Genomic DNA, 15,129 nt, shown 5'->3' with positions numbered 1-15,129 from the left:
TCACCTTGTGGTATAGGAACTACTTACTGGGGAAGAAGTGAGGTCTGGTTTTCTTCACACTTGTGTGTAAAGGACAGACTGCTGGTGCACAGTAACTAAGAGGAGATTTTGTGACTGGAACCACTACACTTTTCCTATTGATTCCTCTTATTCTTTAAAAAGTTAATGCTCTTGCCTTTGCTTGACAGAGTACTATTTTGAGCTTCTTTCTTCTACTCTGCTGCACCTCAAACACTCTTTACTTGTGGGAAAACTTCAGGACTTCTAACCTTTACCAGGCTGAACCTGATCAAATCATTTAAATAATTACCAAAGGGAACAGATGCACAGATAGTGCCATTTTGTATGTTTCATTTCCTGCTGTAATAAAGCATTCTTAACATCTCATTTCCTCTCTTCTTTCCTCCTCCCAGCTTTCCCTCAAGTTGTACTGAGAGGTTTTTCACTTCTGATTTACACCTTGCACAGACCCAGCATCACATGCCAGATAACCTTTAGTTCTCAAAAAGAAGGCAATGCAAGGATAACACCTCTGTGGCCTCCCTTTCTCTGCAGGGTACCACAACCTGCTCTAAAATGATCACACCAAGCAACGGTGGAGGACAGTACCAGGACAGCCCCTGGTGCGCCTGCCACTGACTGATGTCAGGCTTTAATGCTCTCCTAATGTGCTGAGCAAGTCTGGAAACTGGTAGAAGAGATCGGCTTTGGACACTGAATTTTGGGATTTCTGGGCAGTAACCTACAGAGAGGCCACTAGGTGCTGCTGTAAGGCAAGGAAACGGCCTGATGGTCCAGCAAGGGAGATGTGCAGGGAGGCTGCTCACGCAGCTCAGCCTTTCTGCTAAAAACCTGTGGCGAAGATCAGGCTTTGCCTGGCCCACCGACAGCAGCTGGAGCACACCCTTCTGGCATCTCTGCTCAAGTGTTCAACCGAATATGCTCATATACTCATCACAATTTTGTGTAACTGATGAAAGGACCCAAAACCGAGGTGGAAACTCCCTGCATATCCAAGTCCTTTCTCTACTGCCCTTAAAGTCAGTAACTTCTCTTGCCTGACTGCTTAGTAACTCCAGCTGCTGCTCGGAAATCAATCATGTGCCAACACTGAATTTGGTTCTTAGAAGAAAAACTCTCTAGTCTTTAAAGAAAAAATTAGAAAAATAGGAACACACCAGGAGATAACGAGTGAACTCTCAAAACCATTTTGTAAATATCACTGTTTTGCCTCTTCCCATCCTCCTGGTGGCAGGTCACATTGTGCCTTGACATCTGGTCTTCTGATAACCCAGAGATTAAACACCTGACTTGAAAAACCCCTAGCATAATCCTGACAGAGCATCTGCAGGTGTTGAATACATTTACATGGGATTAGTAGCCAAGTACAGTGTTCCTCATCTTCTCCCATTTTCTGAGCAAAACTGTCAGTGCTGCCCTCCTCTCCATTAACAACTTTTAAGATGATAATAGTATTTAAAACATATGTTGCAAGGCCACCCAAGCCTGCATAATCATACATATGCACAGCAGTCAAACTGCATTTTGGCAGGTATTCCTCTGTCCAGCAGATTCCCAGTTTAAGAAACATATACATGCATGTGTATCTTAACTGTATATATACTTTAATGATAATGAAACCTGTGTCATATCATTTAGAGCATTCTTGTAAGAATGACAGTGTCTGTCTTTATGCAGCTTCTGAACCTCTTCACTAACAATACCTCAGCAGTCACCTTAGTATGCCAAATTCTCTGCCATGTCGATACCAACTCTAAAGCAACACAACTGATCCCTCTTCACTGAAGTGGAAAGCAGCTTACCACCTCTACAATGAATTCTTCACCTTCTTTCTAAGCCTGTCATACCACCTGCCAGCATGTTCTGCTAACCTCCCAAATGCTGGTTTGAGCATGAAATCATAAGCATGGAAATCCAACTGGAGATTCTCCTAAAGGCATGCAAAGATGAACATCTTACATCTCACATCTCCTCTGTCCACCTGCCTGAGGGTGGGAAGACAGAAGAGCTGTCCAGTTATTCAGGTCTATATAGGTTCAGGATCATTACTGCATTTGAGAAACACAGGACTAAGAAATATTTGCTCTATATCTAATCAGCCAAGGGGCAGTTAAACGCCTTCCTGATGCCCAATCCTGTCTGATCTTGGAAGCTAAGCAGGGTCAGCCCTGGTTAGTACTTGGATGGGAGACCTCCTGGGAATACCAAGGGCTGTAGGTTCAAGTCCTGAGGACTTCAGTGTCACACCATCCAAGCTCGCTCGGCCATGGCAGAAGAACCTCAGGAATTAAAGGGTGGGGCCAGTTTTGCTCATGCTGTGCCTCACCTAAAAAACCCACTGTCCAGGCTCGAAGGACGCACCCACATGGGTATAGTCCATCTTCATTTGAAAAGCCGAGCCATGATGATGATCTAATCAGCATTGAAACACAAGGAAAAGGAAAATGGAAGACACACTAGGGCTGCCACACAAAAGAAACTGAGAAAGTTTACCAGTGCATGAAAACACACAGCTACAGACTTAATTCCTGTTAACGCACAATTAGGAAGACTGAACTTTTTTCCTTTAGGTCCCTTTGAGAATACCAATGACCCAGGTTGTTCTGCATTTTAGACAGTGGACCCACAAAAAGAATCAGAGATGTGCAGTTTCTTGGGAAAAAGATCTGTCACTTACCTGCTTCTCAGAGGGGGTAGGACAATTGAAACTGGATAATTCATTAGTATAGGCTAATTTATGGCCTATTGTGATTTAACAACGGCCAACAAATTCCTCAACTAGTTTTGTTCAGACTGTATTTGCAATAAATATTTTGCTCTACATTTTTGGGGAAAGCAGATTACACAGCTTGCGTCTTCGATGTGGAGGCCCAGGTTTCAAAAGCAGGCCCAGGGGAACAGAGCAGAGTATAGCTCATACATAAAGTGAATATCCTATCACAAGCCATGCTGCATGCTTCTATCAGAAAAAATGGGGTTTATGTAGGCACATGGGAAACATGTCTTTTGCTAAAAAAAAAAAAGTCTTGATTAAAAAAATATTCACGTACTAAAACAATAACTCAACATCTTTTCTGATTTGTCTCTAAATCTACAAGTAGGTTTTATTCTTCCACTGCTGTCTGAAATAATACTTGAGGCTGTTATGCAAAATCAAGAAAACTCAACTCACAAAGACCTTTCTTAATGGAACTTAGTATCTGTGACTTCAGTATACCTACCCTCACATTTAAACATAACAGCATAGTAAAAACAGTTTTTATGCTCCAAGCGGAGAGATTGAAAGTTTGAGAAGTACAGGACAGTATCATTTTAGCACAAAACAATAAATGGCTTTGCACTTCTCTGCGAGCTTGACACTGGTGTTTCTTATTTTTCATGCTGCAGCACGGAAGACCAGTGTGCACACCTGCACAAAAACTTCCACAGCTCAGACTGGTGTGCAAAGCACTGAGGAGTCTTGGCAGTAGAGGAGCAATCCATCTCAAATGCACTACACATTTTGCATTTGAGAACATCACATATAGATTAACTTAATCTATATATCTACTTTCCCGCCCAATAACAATAACAATGACAACAAAGTAACCTTCCTCATTTCTACTGCTCTTTCGAGGCTACAGATTTATAGCAGTGACTACCTATTTTACCTAACATACAAGCCACCTTTTGGACAAACTACAAAGATGGCCTCAAAAAGAGATCATACTAATAATCAGCATAAAGAAAGACAAGAGGTCTCTGCACTACTGGAGATATGCAGGAACACTTATTTACTCAATCCTTCCATAAAAATGTAAAAAATTGTTTGTGATGGCAACTGAACTACAAACTTCTTTTTAGATATAAAGACTCAGTGAATAGGAGTAGACTGCAATACTTTGATTACCTGCTAGCACTTGTATGGTTTCAGAATGCCTACACAATGACATTGACGGTATGGAAATTATTAGGTTTTTATTTTGCTGTTAGTACCAAGGCCACAGTTGAGAGAAGCATTACAAAACCATATAAAATTCTTGCCTAAAAAAAGCTTGCAAACCACCTATTTGTTAACACAGTCACGGTACCTCAAGCTACCTCTCACAATATTTTTCCCATGGGGCAGACTTGACTGGCATGATCAGACATTCACTCAGCAGAGTTAATACTGAATTGATACAAAAGTAGGACTCAACTTCTACATTCACAGTTGGGACACAAGACTCAGTCCCATCTGAGGTTACCTTTGAGGTGCCCTAAATTTAATTCCCCGATGGTCAAATATTCCTGTTACAAGGTCTCTTTAAACTGAGGGCTCATGGTAGGGAGAAAAGAGAGTTCCTTACCTCTTGTGCAGTAAGCGCGTGTTCACCTGCCAGAAGTAGCATACTTAGGCCTCCCATTTGTGTAGGATCTGTTAAAAAAGTAAAACCAAGTCTTAAGTTGATTCATTTGCTTGTTTAAAACAACCTACCACTTGCAGCATTAAACCCCCAGAAGACTACTTGTCACAGACACTCTAAGGAAGCTGCCATAAAAGGCAGTTCAAGAGAATCACAAATAACCATTTCTGTACCCTCTGCGAAGGCTTTCAAAGCTGTTTGAAGGATTTAATTGGATTTGTGTGCTTAACACCCCATTGCGTGGATTTACAATTTTACTGCCGAAGGTTTTATGTACTACAGAGATGAGTATCTTTAAACTAGCAGCTGTAAGGATCTCATACATAAATATACACAAAGATGCATATGTTTATAACTCAGTGGATGCTCCTTTCAAGGGAGTGGTTGCTTCTTTAGCTACTGAACAAATAAAAAGATGGAGCAAAACAACATGATCAAGCTCTGAAGCAAAATTTCTGTTTTCATTTGTCTGTAATTTAGAGCTGCATTTAGTGGTGAAAAGTGCCAGCCTGACAAATATGAAGCACTTGATCCTCTGTGCCAGAACAGCACAGGCACTGCCCAGGCAAGCTGCCTGCCTACTTGTTGCCCTGCCAATACAATATGTAATTGAGGAAAGTAAAATGGAGATATAAATGTTCTTTCTCCAAGTATTTGATACTGATAGCTCCTCACCTCCAGCCTTCCTGCCCCTCAGGAGCTCAGAAAATGACAAGAAGTGAAAGCAATAAACATTGGCACTGCATTAGTCACAGAGTGGCTATTCCACTCAGAACAGTGGTTGCTTTTCATCATTATGAAGATTGACTAACTGATTTTTAGGGAATGCCTTGGAAGCAATGCAGGGGCCTGATTTAACAGTGTCATGTAGAGTGAGGGAGACTGACCATGGCCCAAGTATTTCATACAACAGCCACAATGCCAGAGAAAAGGGAAACACTGTCCTTGCTGTATTGATGAAACATCAACTTCAAAATGGTTAGACATACTAAGTAACTTTCCCCAGGTTTCACTAAGCATATTTTCCAGTATCATTCTACTAAACAATACAAAAACTCTCTCTACAACAATAAATTACAGATACCAGGGGCAATTCCCTGGAATTGAAGCCAAATGGCACACTTACCTTTGTCCACTTAGTTGCATTTTGGTATGGAAAATTTGGATGCAAAACAGCTGCAACCAAAATGCCCACTGAGAAATCGCATAGCCCCTTCCCACTCAGGAGTGGAGCGAAGGAATTTGTTGATCTTTTCAGCTGACATGCCCAAACTGATACCAGTAAAGCCCCAAACAATTTAGTGCTACAGATGATCAAGGTCCAGTTCAAGGGAATACTCACTGGTGCTATGTAATTCAATACCACAGATACTGCCAAAAATTCTCCCATAGACAGCATCTCACACTGACATTCACAAGGTAAGTTTTTTCAATAAACTCTTAGAAGGGCATTAAATAGAAGCAGAGGAAAATAATGTGAATAAACCAGGCTCATTCACTATCTCAAGTATAGAAGAGTGGTTTATTATTACCTTTAAAATGCATTCTCAGTAGCATCTGGCTTCAAACCCAGTGCTCAACTGGAATTATTTTTTCCTTCACCATAATGAATAGGTAGAAGGTATGTGGGGGTTTTAATATTTTTTGAGGTTTTATTTTTAAATAAAAAAGGAAAAAAATCTAATAAGCTTCTATGGGGAGAGAAGACACTATTGCAAGTGTAGGATCTAATAACAAGAAGTGGTTGAAGAAATCAAGACAGAAAACAGGAAGGGCCAGCAAGTCCCTAAGCATGATTCATAAGTGAAGTGATCCTGTCAGCACAGCACTTTTTGTCATCAGAACAGTTGATCAGAAACCATTCAGTCCTTCAAACCAGAGGACACTTGAGCAATTAAGAAGTGGTAAGTGAACATGTAACTTGAAAAATAATGCCTGAGCAGGCAGTTAATGTGGAGGAAGATCACAAGAGATCTCCAGGTCCATCATAAACTTACTGAGCTCCTTATTAAACAGCAGGGACTTGGCTGGTTGCTTTCTACTTTCTTTACTCCCACTGGAAGCCTTTTGCAGAATCTAAATCTAAGCACTAAAGGCTTTCTTCCAGTTTTTAGCCAGATGGTACACATTTTTTTTGATGCCTGCATCTGTAAGAGTAGTAATTGTTCCCCTAAATGGCATCGCCCCTTTTGGCATTTACAGGAGTTCCCCTTCTCTTCTTCCACTTGTTTTCCTAGTCTAAACAACTCAAGATCTTCTGATGTCATCAAGCATACCCATCTCCCATGGTTCCAGCAATTCCTGTAGCTCTCCTCTCCAGTTACCGTGGGTGGAGTTCATCTTTCTTATATATGAGTGACCAGCATGGCCGATGAGGGGGTTCCTAAAACACTTTGCCTGACAAACTGCAGTATAGCACTTTCTTATGCCCACATTGTACTGATGACTCCCAGCTGCTCTTTCATGCTTCATTTCAGTTATCTGTGGATCTTTTTCCCCCTCCTCAGTTTTGGCCAACTCAGTTTATAGCTGTAAAATTCTTACTCCTCTTCTAAGTATCCTCTTGGTGGTCTCGACTTTCTGTCTTTCAAATAAGTAGCTTATCATAAGAGGACAAAGATAAAACTTTTTTTTCTCCAAAGTAAGCAAATACTTAAACTGTTTATTTAAATACAAAAATTAAGAGGAAGTAGAAAATGACAGCTAAGTGGAAAGTGAAGGTTTAATTTGATGCTTAAACAACATGAACACTTATGCCACAGCTGTAGCAGAGGGCTGGTGCTTAGATGTCTGATTGTGATAAAAACAAAAATCCTTTCACTAACACTTCAAATTACAAAATAACTTACCTAAAGGAAGACAAAATGTACATATGCAAACACTGCCATATGTTTATAGTGCCTTCTCAGCACACCGATGTTTCTCTTCTGGCAATAAGACCTTACTAGTATGAAGAATTAAGAATTTTAAGGGGTATTTTAATGTAATTTATAGTTAAATCAACAGTACTGAGAAAACAGCACACACATTTGACTTGCAGAATGGAAGACGATTCATGACTTTTTCAACAGCTTGTAATACTGATGAAACTTAAAACCAGCTCACTATTTGGGAATGACATACTTTGTTAGTACTGGGCTGGTCAGAGACTCAGCAGGCTGACTGGTTCATCACCACCATTTTTCAGCCAGAGGAAAGAAACAACTGAGGAAGAACTAAGCAGAAAGGAGGACAGCAGGTACCAGCTCCAACGAACTTTTACAAAGCATAATTAAGTGTCTCTCTAAAACTAAAAAAAAAAAACCCAAACCACAAAACGCCCCAAAGGATATAGCCTACTCTAGGAAGTGTATTTTTTCCACCCTTTGACTCACTAAAAACACTTGGGCTCAGATAGTTTTCTTCTGATGTAAAAGCGTGAAAAGTACTGGGAATCTTGCACACCTGTACAGCAAAGCTGTTGCAAACATCAGTTGTCTTTGCCCTACAACAGATCACAGGGGAGCCATGCCATGAGGGAAACACGCTCAACTTCCAGGCTGGATGAACAAGGACACTGATTTGTGGTTCTTCAGGTCAGAAGCCCAGTGCTGGTGTCACACCTCAGTTTCTTGACATAATGGTAGGTGAACAAAAGACACTTAAATGTCAGGTGCTTTTTCTTTTAATGCCAAAAAATAAAGGGCAGAATTAGCAATTATCAACAAATAAAACAGATTTCCTGGCATGTCTCCACAATCATATAAACCTTGTCCTAAGAAGTTATCTGCCCTGAAGATACAAGACAGTAAGTGTCATTTCAAAGGTAAAAGTGTTTCTGAGATGGTTCAGCTGCAATTCAGTTCATCAGCTAGTATACAGCCTGGATTTTAAGAGAGATTGTACTGGATAGTAGAGTCAGAGTTGAATTGAACTATCGTTTGAAGTCAAGCAAAGAAGAACACAATAAAACATATTTAGCATGAATAAGAAGACAGTTGACAAAACAGCAATCATTTGCCATGGCACACTTGTCACGATGTGGATGCTGCTAACATCTCTGTCAGAACCTGTCATTATTTTATGAGCTATTGTTATACTCAAGAAATTGCCACCCTTCACTGGCATGAGGACTGGACTAAGACCCCTATAAATTACTATGCTCATTGACTCAGTCTGCAGGGAAAAAAAAAACCAGACATGTAGCACAGAAGGGCCTTCTTCAGAAATGAATAGCTCTATAGATAAAACAATGGATTACACTAGTTTCTAATTAATTCTCAGTTTCTCTGCTCTTTGCTCTGACAGGTGTTAACTGAAGATCTATGTACTCAAAACCTACATTAGGATAGCCCAGCAGGAGCAGTAGGGGATGGATGAGACACAGGTCAAGACCCATTACTTGTTCTTTGTGTTAAGTTAGTAAATCTTTAAGGAGCACAGAAATGACTCCTCTAACATCAAAGGCAGAATGGGATGAAGCGACTTGTGAATTTTGGAACTAGCTTCCCCTGTATCAGAACTACACGGCATGAGAAACTATTTTGATCATATTTCACAGTTGCTTAACAGCCAGAAGGAATTTCATTATGGGCATTTATTTTCATACCACTATACTAAGGTATACATGCATGTTTATCCTTTTACACTTGTTCCATAAAAGCATTTTCCACTCTGTAGCTCACGATCTCTCTGAGCAGGAAAGTCCTATACGCCACACACTTGTCATAAACGAGGTAGGATATGACAGTTTCTAATTTTACAAATATTGATTTATCTGAAACTTTAAACAAGGGAAAAAAAGGAAAAAAGATGGAAAAAAGAATGGTGGGGGAAAAATATTTTCTACCTTGACTGTTAGGAGCTGCCAGTATTTAACATTAATGTCCCTGTATTTCAAGGTCATGATTACAATAGTTCTGCTAGTTATGGATATCAGGGATAGATTATCTGGTTTTTACCAGTTCAGGCACTCCACCTACACTTTTTCACATATTTAGTTTTTTTTTCAAATGTTTAAAAAATTAGAATTTGCCCCTCCAAGATATAATGGGCAGAAGAGCACATTTAAATGAAATTAAATTATGCTTCTCTTGATTTAAATACAAAAAAGCTCCACTGGTACATTGATTCACAAGAATGTTAATGTCTCCAACTTCAGAGCCACCCATATAACATTTCTGCAAACAGCAAATTACTGAACAGAGTACAATGCTCTATGACACACAAACAGAATGCACACAATCAGCGCTTTTCTTCTTGACCAGAGGATGAAAGCCTTTAGTGGCAGATAAGGTGGAATCAAAACTTAATCAAATCTGGATCCCCCAAATGGGGCATGGATTATGATGCCACATATCTGGACTTGACTCTTGAAACTAATCATGTACTAAAGAAAATTTTAGAAAGTTGTTACACAAAAGTTTAACTAGAATTTTGGCAACTTAATTTGGGACATGAAAATTATTTGCAGTACAGTACTGTGTGTAATAAAGAAAACTGGTATCAAAGTTCAATTTCAACACTGTATCCTCAAACAAAATGAGGATGCTATAGCTGAGTAACATGGATGGAAATCTCACCTGCCATTGCAAAGTTAAGCTGTGGCATTTCTTCACTTTTGGTTACTTTCCTTGGGCTTGGTAAGTCTTTTGCAGAATCTGATGCAATGGCCCATAGCTTTTTCCTGTTTGTAACACTGGATGTCTGGGTTTTCACAGGTTTGTTGGTTGTGGGGCACCATTTGTATCCTGGATTTGCTTTCATAAATGCATCCTTGTACTAGAAAAGAAAAAGAAAATTACCAGTCATGACATTATAGTATCCACAGGGCAATAGAGTGCATTGCATGTAAGAGGATTTAATACAGTAAATAATCCTTAAATATCTTGATTTTTTAACAGTTTAATCGCATGCTTAGAGTCTGACCACAAACACAACTTGCTAAGAAGAAATACTAAGATATGAAGAGCTGCATATAAAAAAGCAGGTTTTCTCTTTCCTCTCCCAAGGGTCTATTACTCAGAGCAGGCTGAAGTTCTGATCCTGCAAACTGCTCCCCAGTGCTTGTGTGCTCATTCTCTGAGAAACAGGTATTTGAATTCTTTTGCAAGTACAATTTTTGCTTACTTTCTAGTTTGAATTAAATGAAAACATACATTTAGCAACAAATGTAGCATTATGTGTCTTACCTTGGACTCGCTGTTCTCTAATAGTTTTGTATTCTAGAATATTTGAGTATGTGCTTTCCTAAACCAGGTACCAAAATAAATCCCAACCAGTATAATCCCAAAGTCAGTACCTTGGGATACATTCTCCCAGTGCTTCTTTCAAAATGTACCATGCTCCATGGCTGCATAAAATAAACTGTGACCATATATAACATTCTTTGTCCCTTAGCACTCAGCCGACATCTCAGTTGTTTGCTATGTTCTTGGTATGAGGCCGCAAAACAAAGGAAACCAGACTACACATAATGGGTGAGGAAAAAGGCCAGGGTCCTACACAGTTTGGGGGGTAGGGGAAAGGACAAGGATCTGTTTTAATCACAACATGCAACAGCAGCATTTTCCAAGTATCTTGGTGACCAGATTAAAACGAGATTTTTGAATGTTAACAGTACTAGAAAGACAACATTTCAGTATTTTAAATGTGTTGCTATGCAAGGTGGAGAACTGGCCAATCAGAGAAACATGCCATGCATTCCAGCTGCAGATGTTTGCCTAACAACTGATAGGGGTGTACAGCACTGGCTGCTGGGGAGCCTGCCCAGGAAGTGCCAATGCCTACTGCAGGGAGAAGGAACCCAGTATCTGCTCATGACTGGGGTGCTCAGTGGCAGCAAACTACCAAAAGAATGGTTTGTCCTTGAAAGTACACAGCAGGGCAGCTGCAGGAAGTTTGTTCTGTGATTACATGTTTCCACCTACACAGCTGTCATCAGTCCCAGTTATGGCACAGAGAAGCACCTATGTTTCATGCACATGCATGCACAGAAACACAGGCAGAGAGGAAAAAAATCCCTTGGGCTTCAAATACAGAAATAGCACTGAAAACCTTGTCCTGTGATAGAGCCACTACAGTGTTTTCCCAGATCAATAAACAGTATGCCTTGTGGCAGGATTCCCATTGCACGTGCACTGCCTTCTTTCATTTCTGTCCTAACCTACGAGCTGGCACTTGCTACCTCCAGACTGCAGCACAGATAAAAATGTTTCAGTTTACAAGAAACACAGCACTGCATGAACCTGCTGTGTGAGTCCTGTATTTATAGAAACGGCTATAAATAATAAAGATCTGCAGGGATCATTGACCCACATACACACTATATTTTCTGAATATGGTGTATGTATTAAATCTGCAAACTAAAGACTGTGACACCTCTCATCCCACTCTTTCTCCCTTCCCTTCAGTTCGGCTTGGTAGCTCACTACACCACAAAAATAGCCTGGTGGAGGGAAGGGAAAGGAAGGGGAGGGTAAGGGAAGAGAAGAAAAGGAAATAGATGGCGAAGCAGCTTTGCTGTTCATTGTTGAAGCCACAGCCCACTCACAAATCATGTTTCCAGCTTGCGGAGTGAAAAGCACAGTTGCTGGCAATGAGGTGCATAAGCTCTTCATATCAGCAATGTTGCTTTGAGTAATTAAATTATTCTATTGAATAATTTGACAAGCCAACAGGCTGCCCATCAAATAAGAACCAGAACACATGCCATTTGCGAGACAAGGCTGCAATAAGCTTTTAATCAATTTTCAACAAGAGCAATTCAAGTGAGTTCGTGTATTAATGGTTTTTTTTTTTTCCTCTGCAAAGCCAAGAAGTGAACATTAACTGCACTCTGAAGGGGAGGGAGGACAATTCATTGGAACTGTTCTGTTTCAACAGTCATGATGAAGGAAAAGAATATTTAAAAAGTTAAACTATGGCCAAGTACTTTTATAAAATGCATACAGAGGCCTGGTCCCATTCTCAGAAAGACTTTCATTATTATTTTTGTTACTATTGGATCAAGGACTAAAATGAAGAGATGCATTCTGCTTGCCAGGTCATGAGATGATAACTTAAATGAGCTATACAGTAACAAGAAAATGCCAAAGATAATAGCAGAGTTTACTGTTTTCCTCCCTTTGACCAACTATGCAGTAAACTAACTTAATGAAGCCAGGCTAAGCACATCTCTAAAGTCAATTAAAAAAACCCAAACCACAAACAAACCACAGACAAAATCACAAAAAACCCCAAGTCAAACAGTAAGCACTTAACTTGGAATGCAAAGACACCTCATAGTTCCCACACACATAGCAGGGACAACCCAGAAGAGTTGTGTCCCAAGGCTCCAAGTAAGATAAAACACAGGATGTGTTTGTGGAATTGGTTTGATGCATGATTTTTGTTTTGTGAAAGTCTGGGGAATGTTGTGTTATGCAGTGGAATTAGTGCCGCGTCAGAGCTGAGGTTAAAAAATGTGCTGAGCTTCAATGCAACTGCCTGAGTTGCTTTCATCACCAAATAAAAAAGTATTTGCTTTCTCCAGTTGCAGGAACAGGAGCTCACAAGTGGATTCCACCTACACCTCAAGGTAGCAGTTAGCACGTCTTTAACTTTAAAGGTATGCTTAAATCCCACAGACTGACTATTAAATGTCACATGAATCCCAGAGACCTAATATAAAAAAAAGAATCCCCAGAAACAAAACACTCCGTTTTTCACTCCTGGAGGACGCAGGGTTACATTACAGATGTTACAGTCCATAGTTCACCCAGTGGACTTGCCAGACTCCAGCCAGCAAGCCAGAAGGTTTGTTCCCTCCCACCCTGATGCAGCTGCCAAGGCAGTGGCACTGCAAGGCCAGCAAGCTCCCCGGTCAGGCTGACTGCACCTGCGACACCCTGGCGGAGGACTCACAGGGACAAGTGTTTAGCTCAGCCTCTGAATGGCAGCAGAATCACAGACTCAGGCTGGAAAAGACATATGAGACCATTAAGTCCAACCTATGACCCAACACCACCATGTCAACTATACCACGACACTTAAGTAACATACCCAGTCTTTCCTTAAAGACCTTCAGGGACGGTGACTCCACCACCTTCCTGGGCTGTCCATTTTGATGTCTAATCACACTTATCAGGCTGCTCCCTACAGAAAACAATTCTGACTGCCCAGATGTAGCTGATGAAAAGCATATTTAAAATTGAAGTGTCTTCTATCAAGGGAACAGGGCTTGAACAATAACAATCTCACTTTCCAAGGCACCTTAAACTACCACTAAGCCCTGTAAGAGTCAACAAAGAACACTATCCTTATTATGGAAGTAAATAAAAATGCTGGTACATATGCATGAATGGCCAGATTAATTTTCCACCAGTGAAGGAAAATGCTAAGGCAACAACGCTTGTGGTTCTACTTGGAGTATTGATCAGCTACTGGGCTTACATCCTAAATAATGAAACTTTCTAAGTTAGGTTCATCTAGGAAGTCCACAGGACAGAAATAAAAAGCTTGCTCCCAAAGAAAACACCAGCAGAAACAGACATCAAGCTCTGCAGTTGCAGCATCGGGTCTCCAGGCCAGTTGTTGCTACAACAGACCATAAATCACAAGACTAAAAATAAAGGGTGTGCAGGATCAGTGTTTCCAGATAATTAAGGCACCCCAACGTAAAGACAGCTACATAACAGGACTTTCCAAAGTGCCTAAATGAACTATAGACCTGATTAGCCTCTCAGTGGGAGGGATGTCCAGTCCACTAGGAAATGTCACATAATTCCAATTGGCAAAAAGTTTGGGCGCCTCACAATCTTCCAAAATGCTAGATCTTGCATATACCTAGACATATGTAAATAAATATACAAATGCCTTGACTTGCACACTGCTGAGACAGTAGCACTGCTAGTAGATGAGCAGGTAAGAAACTGAAAACTTTGTGCTGGACACTTGATCTAACCTACCTGGCTTTGTAAGCTACAGCATCAAGTAGTTAAAAAAAAACCATTCTAGAGACTGCAGAACAGGGGCTGTGACCACTGCAGTAGCCATGACTTCTGTCAGGCCTACTTGTATCTCTGTAAGACTGATTCATATATTTAGGGTACTCAAGACACATTGTGGGGATAGCAGACATGACACAGGATCCTCTGGGACGTGTTCCCTGCCAGGGCAGTGGCTAGAGGATATGCTGTGAAAACTGGAAGCCAAAGGGCACTGAAAAGCTACATTTAAGTAAGAGAAGCTCACACACTGTATTTAAACCTCGATGACCTTATCATAGCTGCTAAAAGAGAAATTAGTGGTACAACGGTAATTTTGTGTTCTTTCAAAGGCATTCACCTTCTTGATTTTTAAATAAGCTCTCCTTAGGAAGAAGAAAAGTACCAACAAATGGTTCTCACTAGAGCTGACATTAACCTCTTTTTGACAGTCTCAGCAGTAACCCTAACTACAGGCGAATCTGTGCAACTTGGTCGAGGTGAACCTGCCTGAGCAGTGGGTTTGAATAGATAATATCCAGAGGCCCCTTCCAAGCCCAGCTATTCTGTGGTTCTGCCAAAAACGAGTGTTAAAATGACTAATTCACACATGCAGAATAGGCTTGTTGGTGAAGGCCCTAATATATTCAACAGCACATTATAGCTGCTAATTATTGTTGTAACATACACAGTTTAAAGAATAAAAATTATATGCTATCTCTTTCCTACATATTCTTGGAACTACTTATAAAGACGTAAACTACTTAGATTTATTGTTT

The 15,129-nt window shown here is 40.4% G+C and overlaps 1 protein-coding gene across 12 annotated transcripts in view; it reads right to left on the bottom strand.

The window, feature by feature from the left end:
* BBX (BBX high mobility group box domain containing) overlaps nucleotides 1-15,129 on the bottom strand; it is a 166,625-nt gene that overhangs the window by 59,674 nt on the left and 91,822 nt on the right. For all 12 annotated transcript variants that reach the window (XM_071561782.1, XM_071561791.1, XM_071561776.1 and 9 more), the window contains 2 exons: nucleotides 9,968-10,166; nucleotides 4,350-4,417 (listed from right to left, as the gene is read on the bottom strand). In XM_071561782.1, the coding sequence (XP_071417883.1) occupies nucleotides 4,350-4,417; nucleotides 9,968-10,166 (267 nt within the window). The remainder of the gene's footprint in view (nucleotides 1-4,349; nucleotides 4,418-9,967; nucleotides 10,167-15,129) is intronic.

This window comes from Pithys albifrons, chromosome 1 (assembly GCF_047495875.1).
Source record: "Pithys albifrons albifrons isolate INPA30051 chromosome 1, PitAlb_v1, whole genome shotgun sequence".
Taxonomy (NCBI): domain Eukaryota; kingdom Metazoa; phylum Chordata; class Aves; order Passeriformes; family Thamnophilidae; genus Pithys; species Pithys albifrons.
Note: the sequence above shows the minus strand (reverse complement) of the source record. Positions and strands in the feature narration are given on the sequence as shown.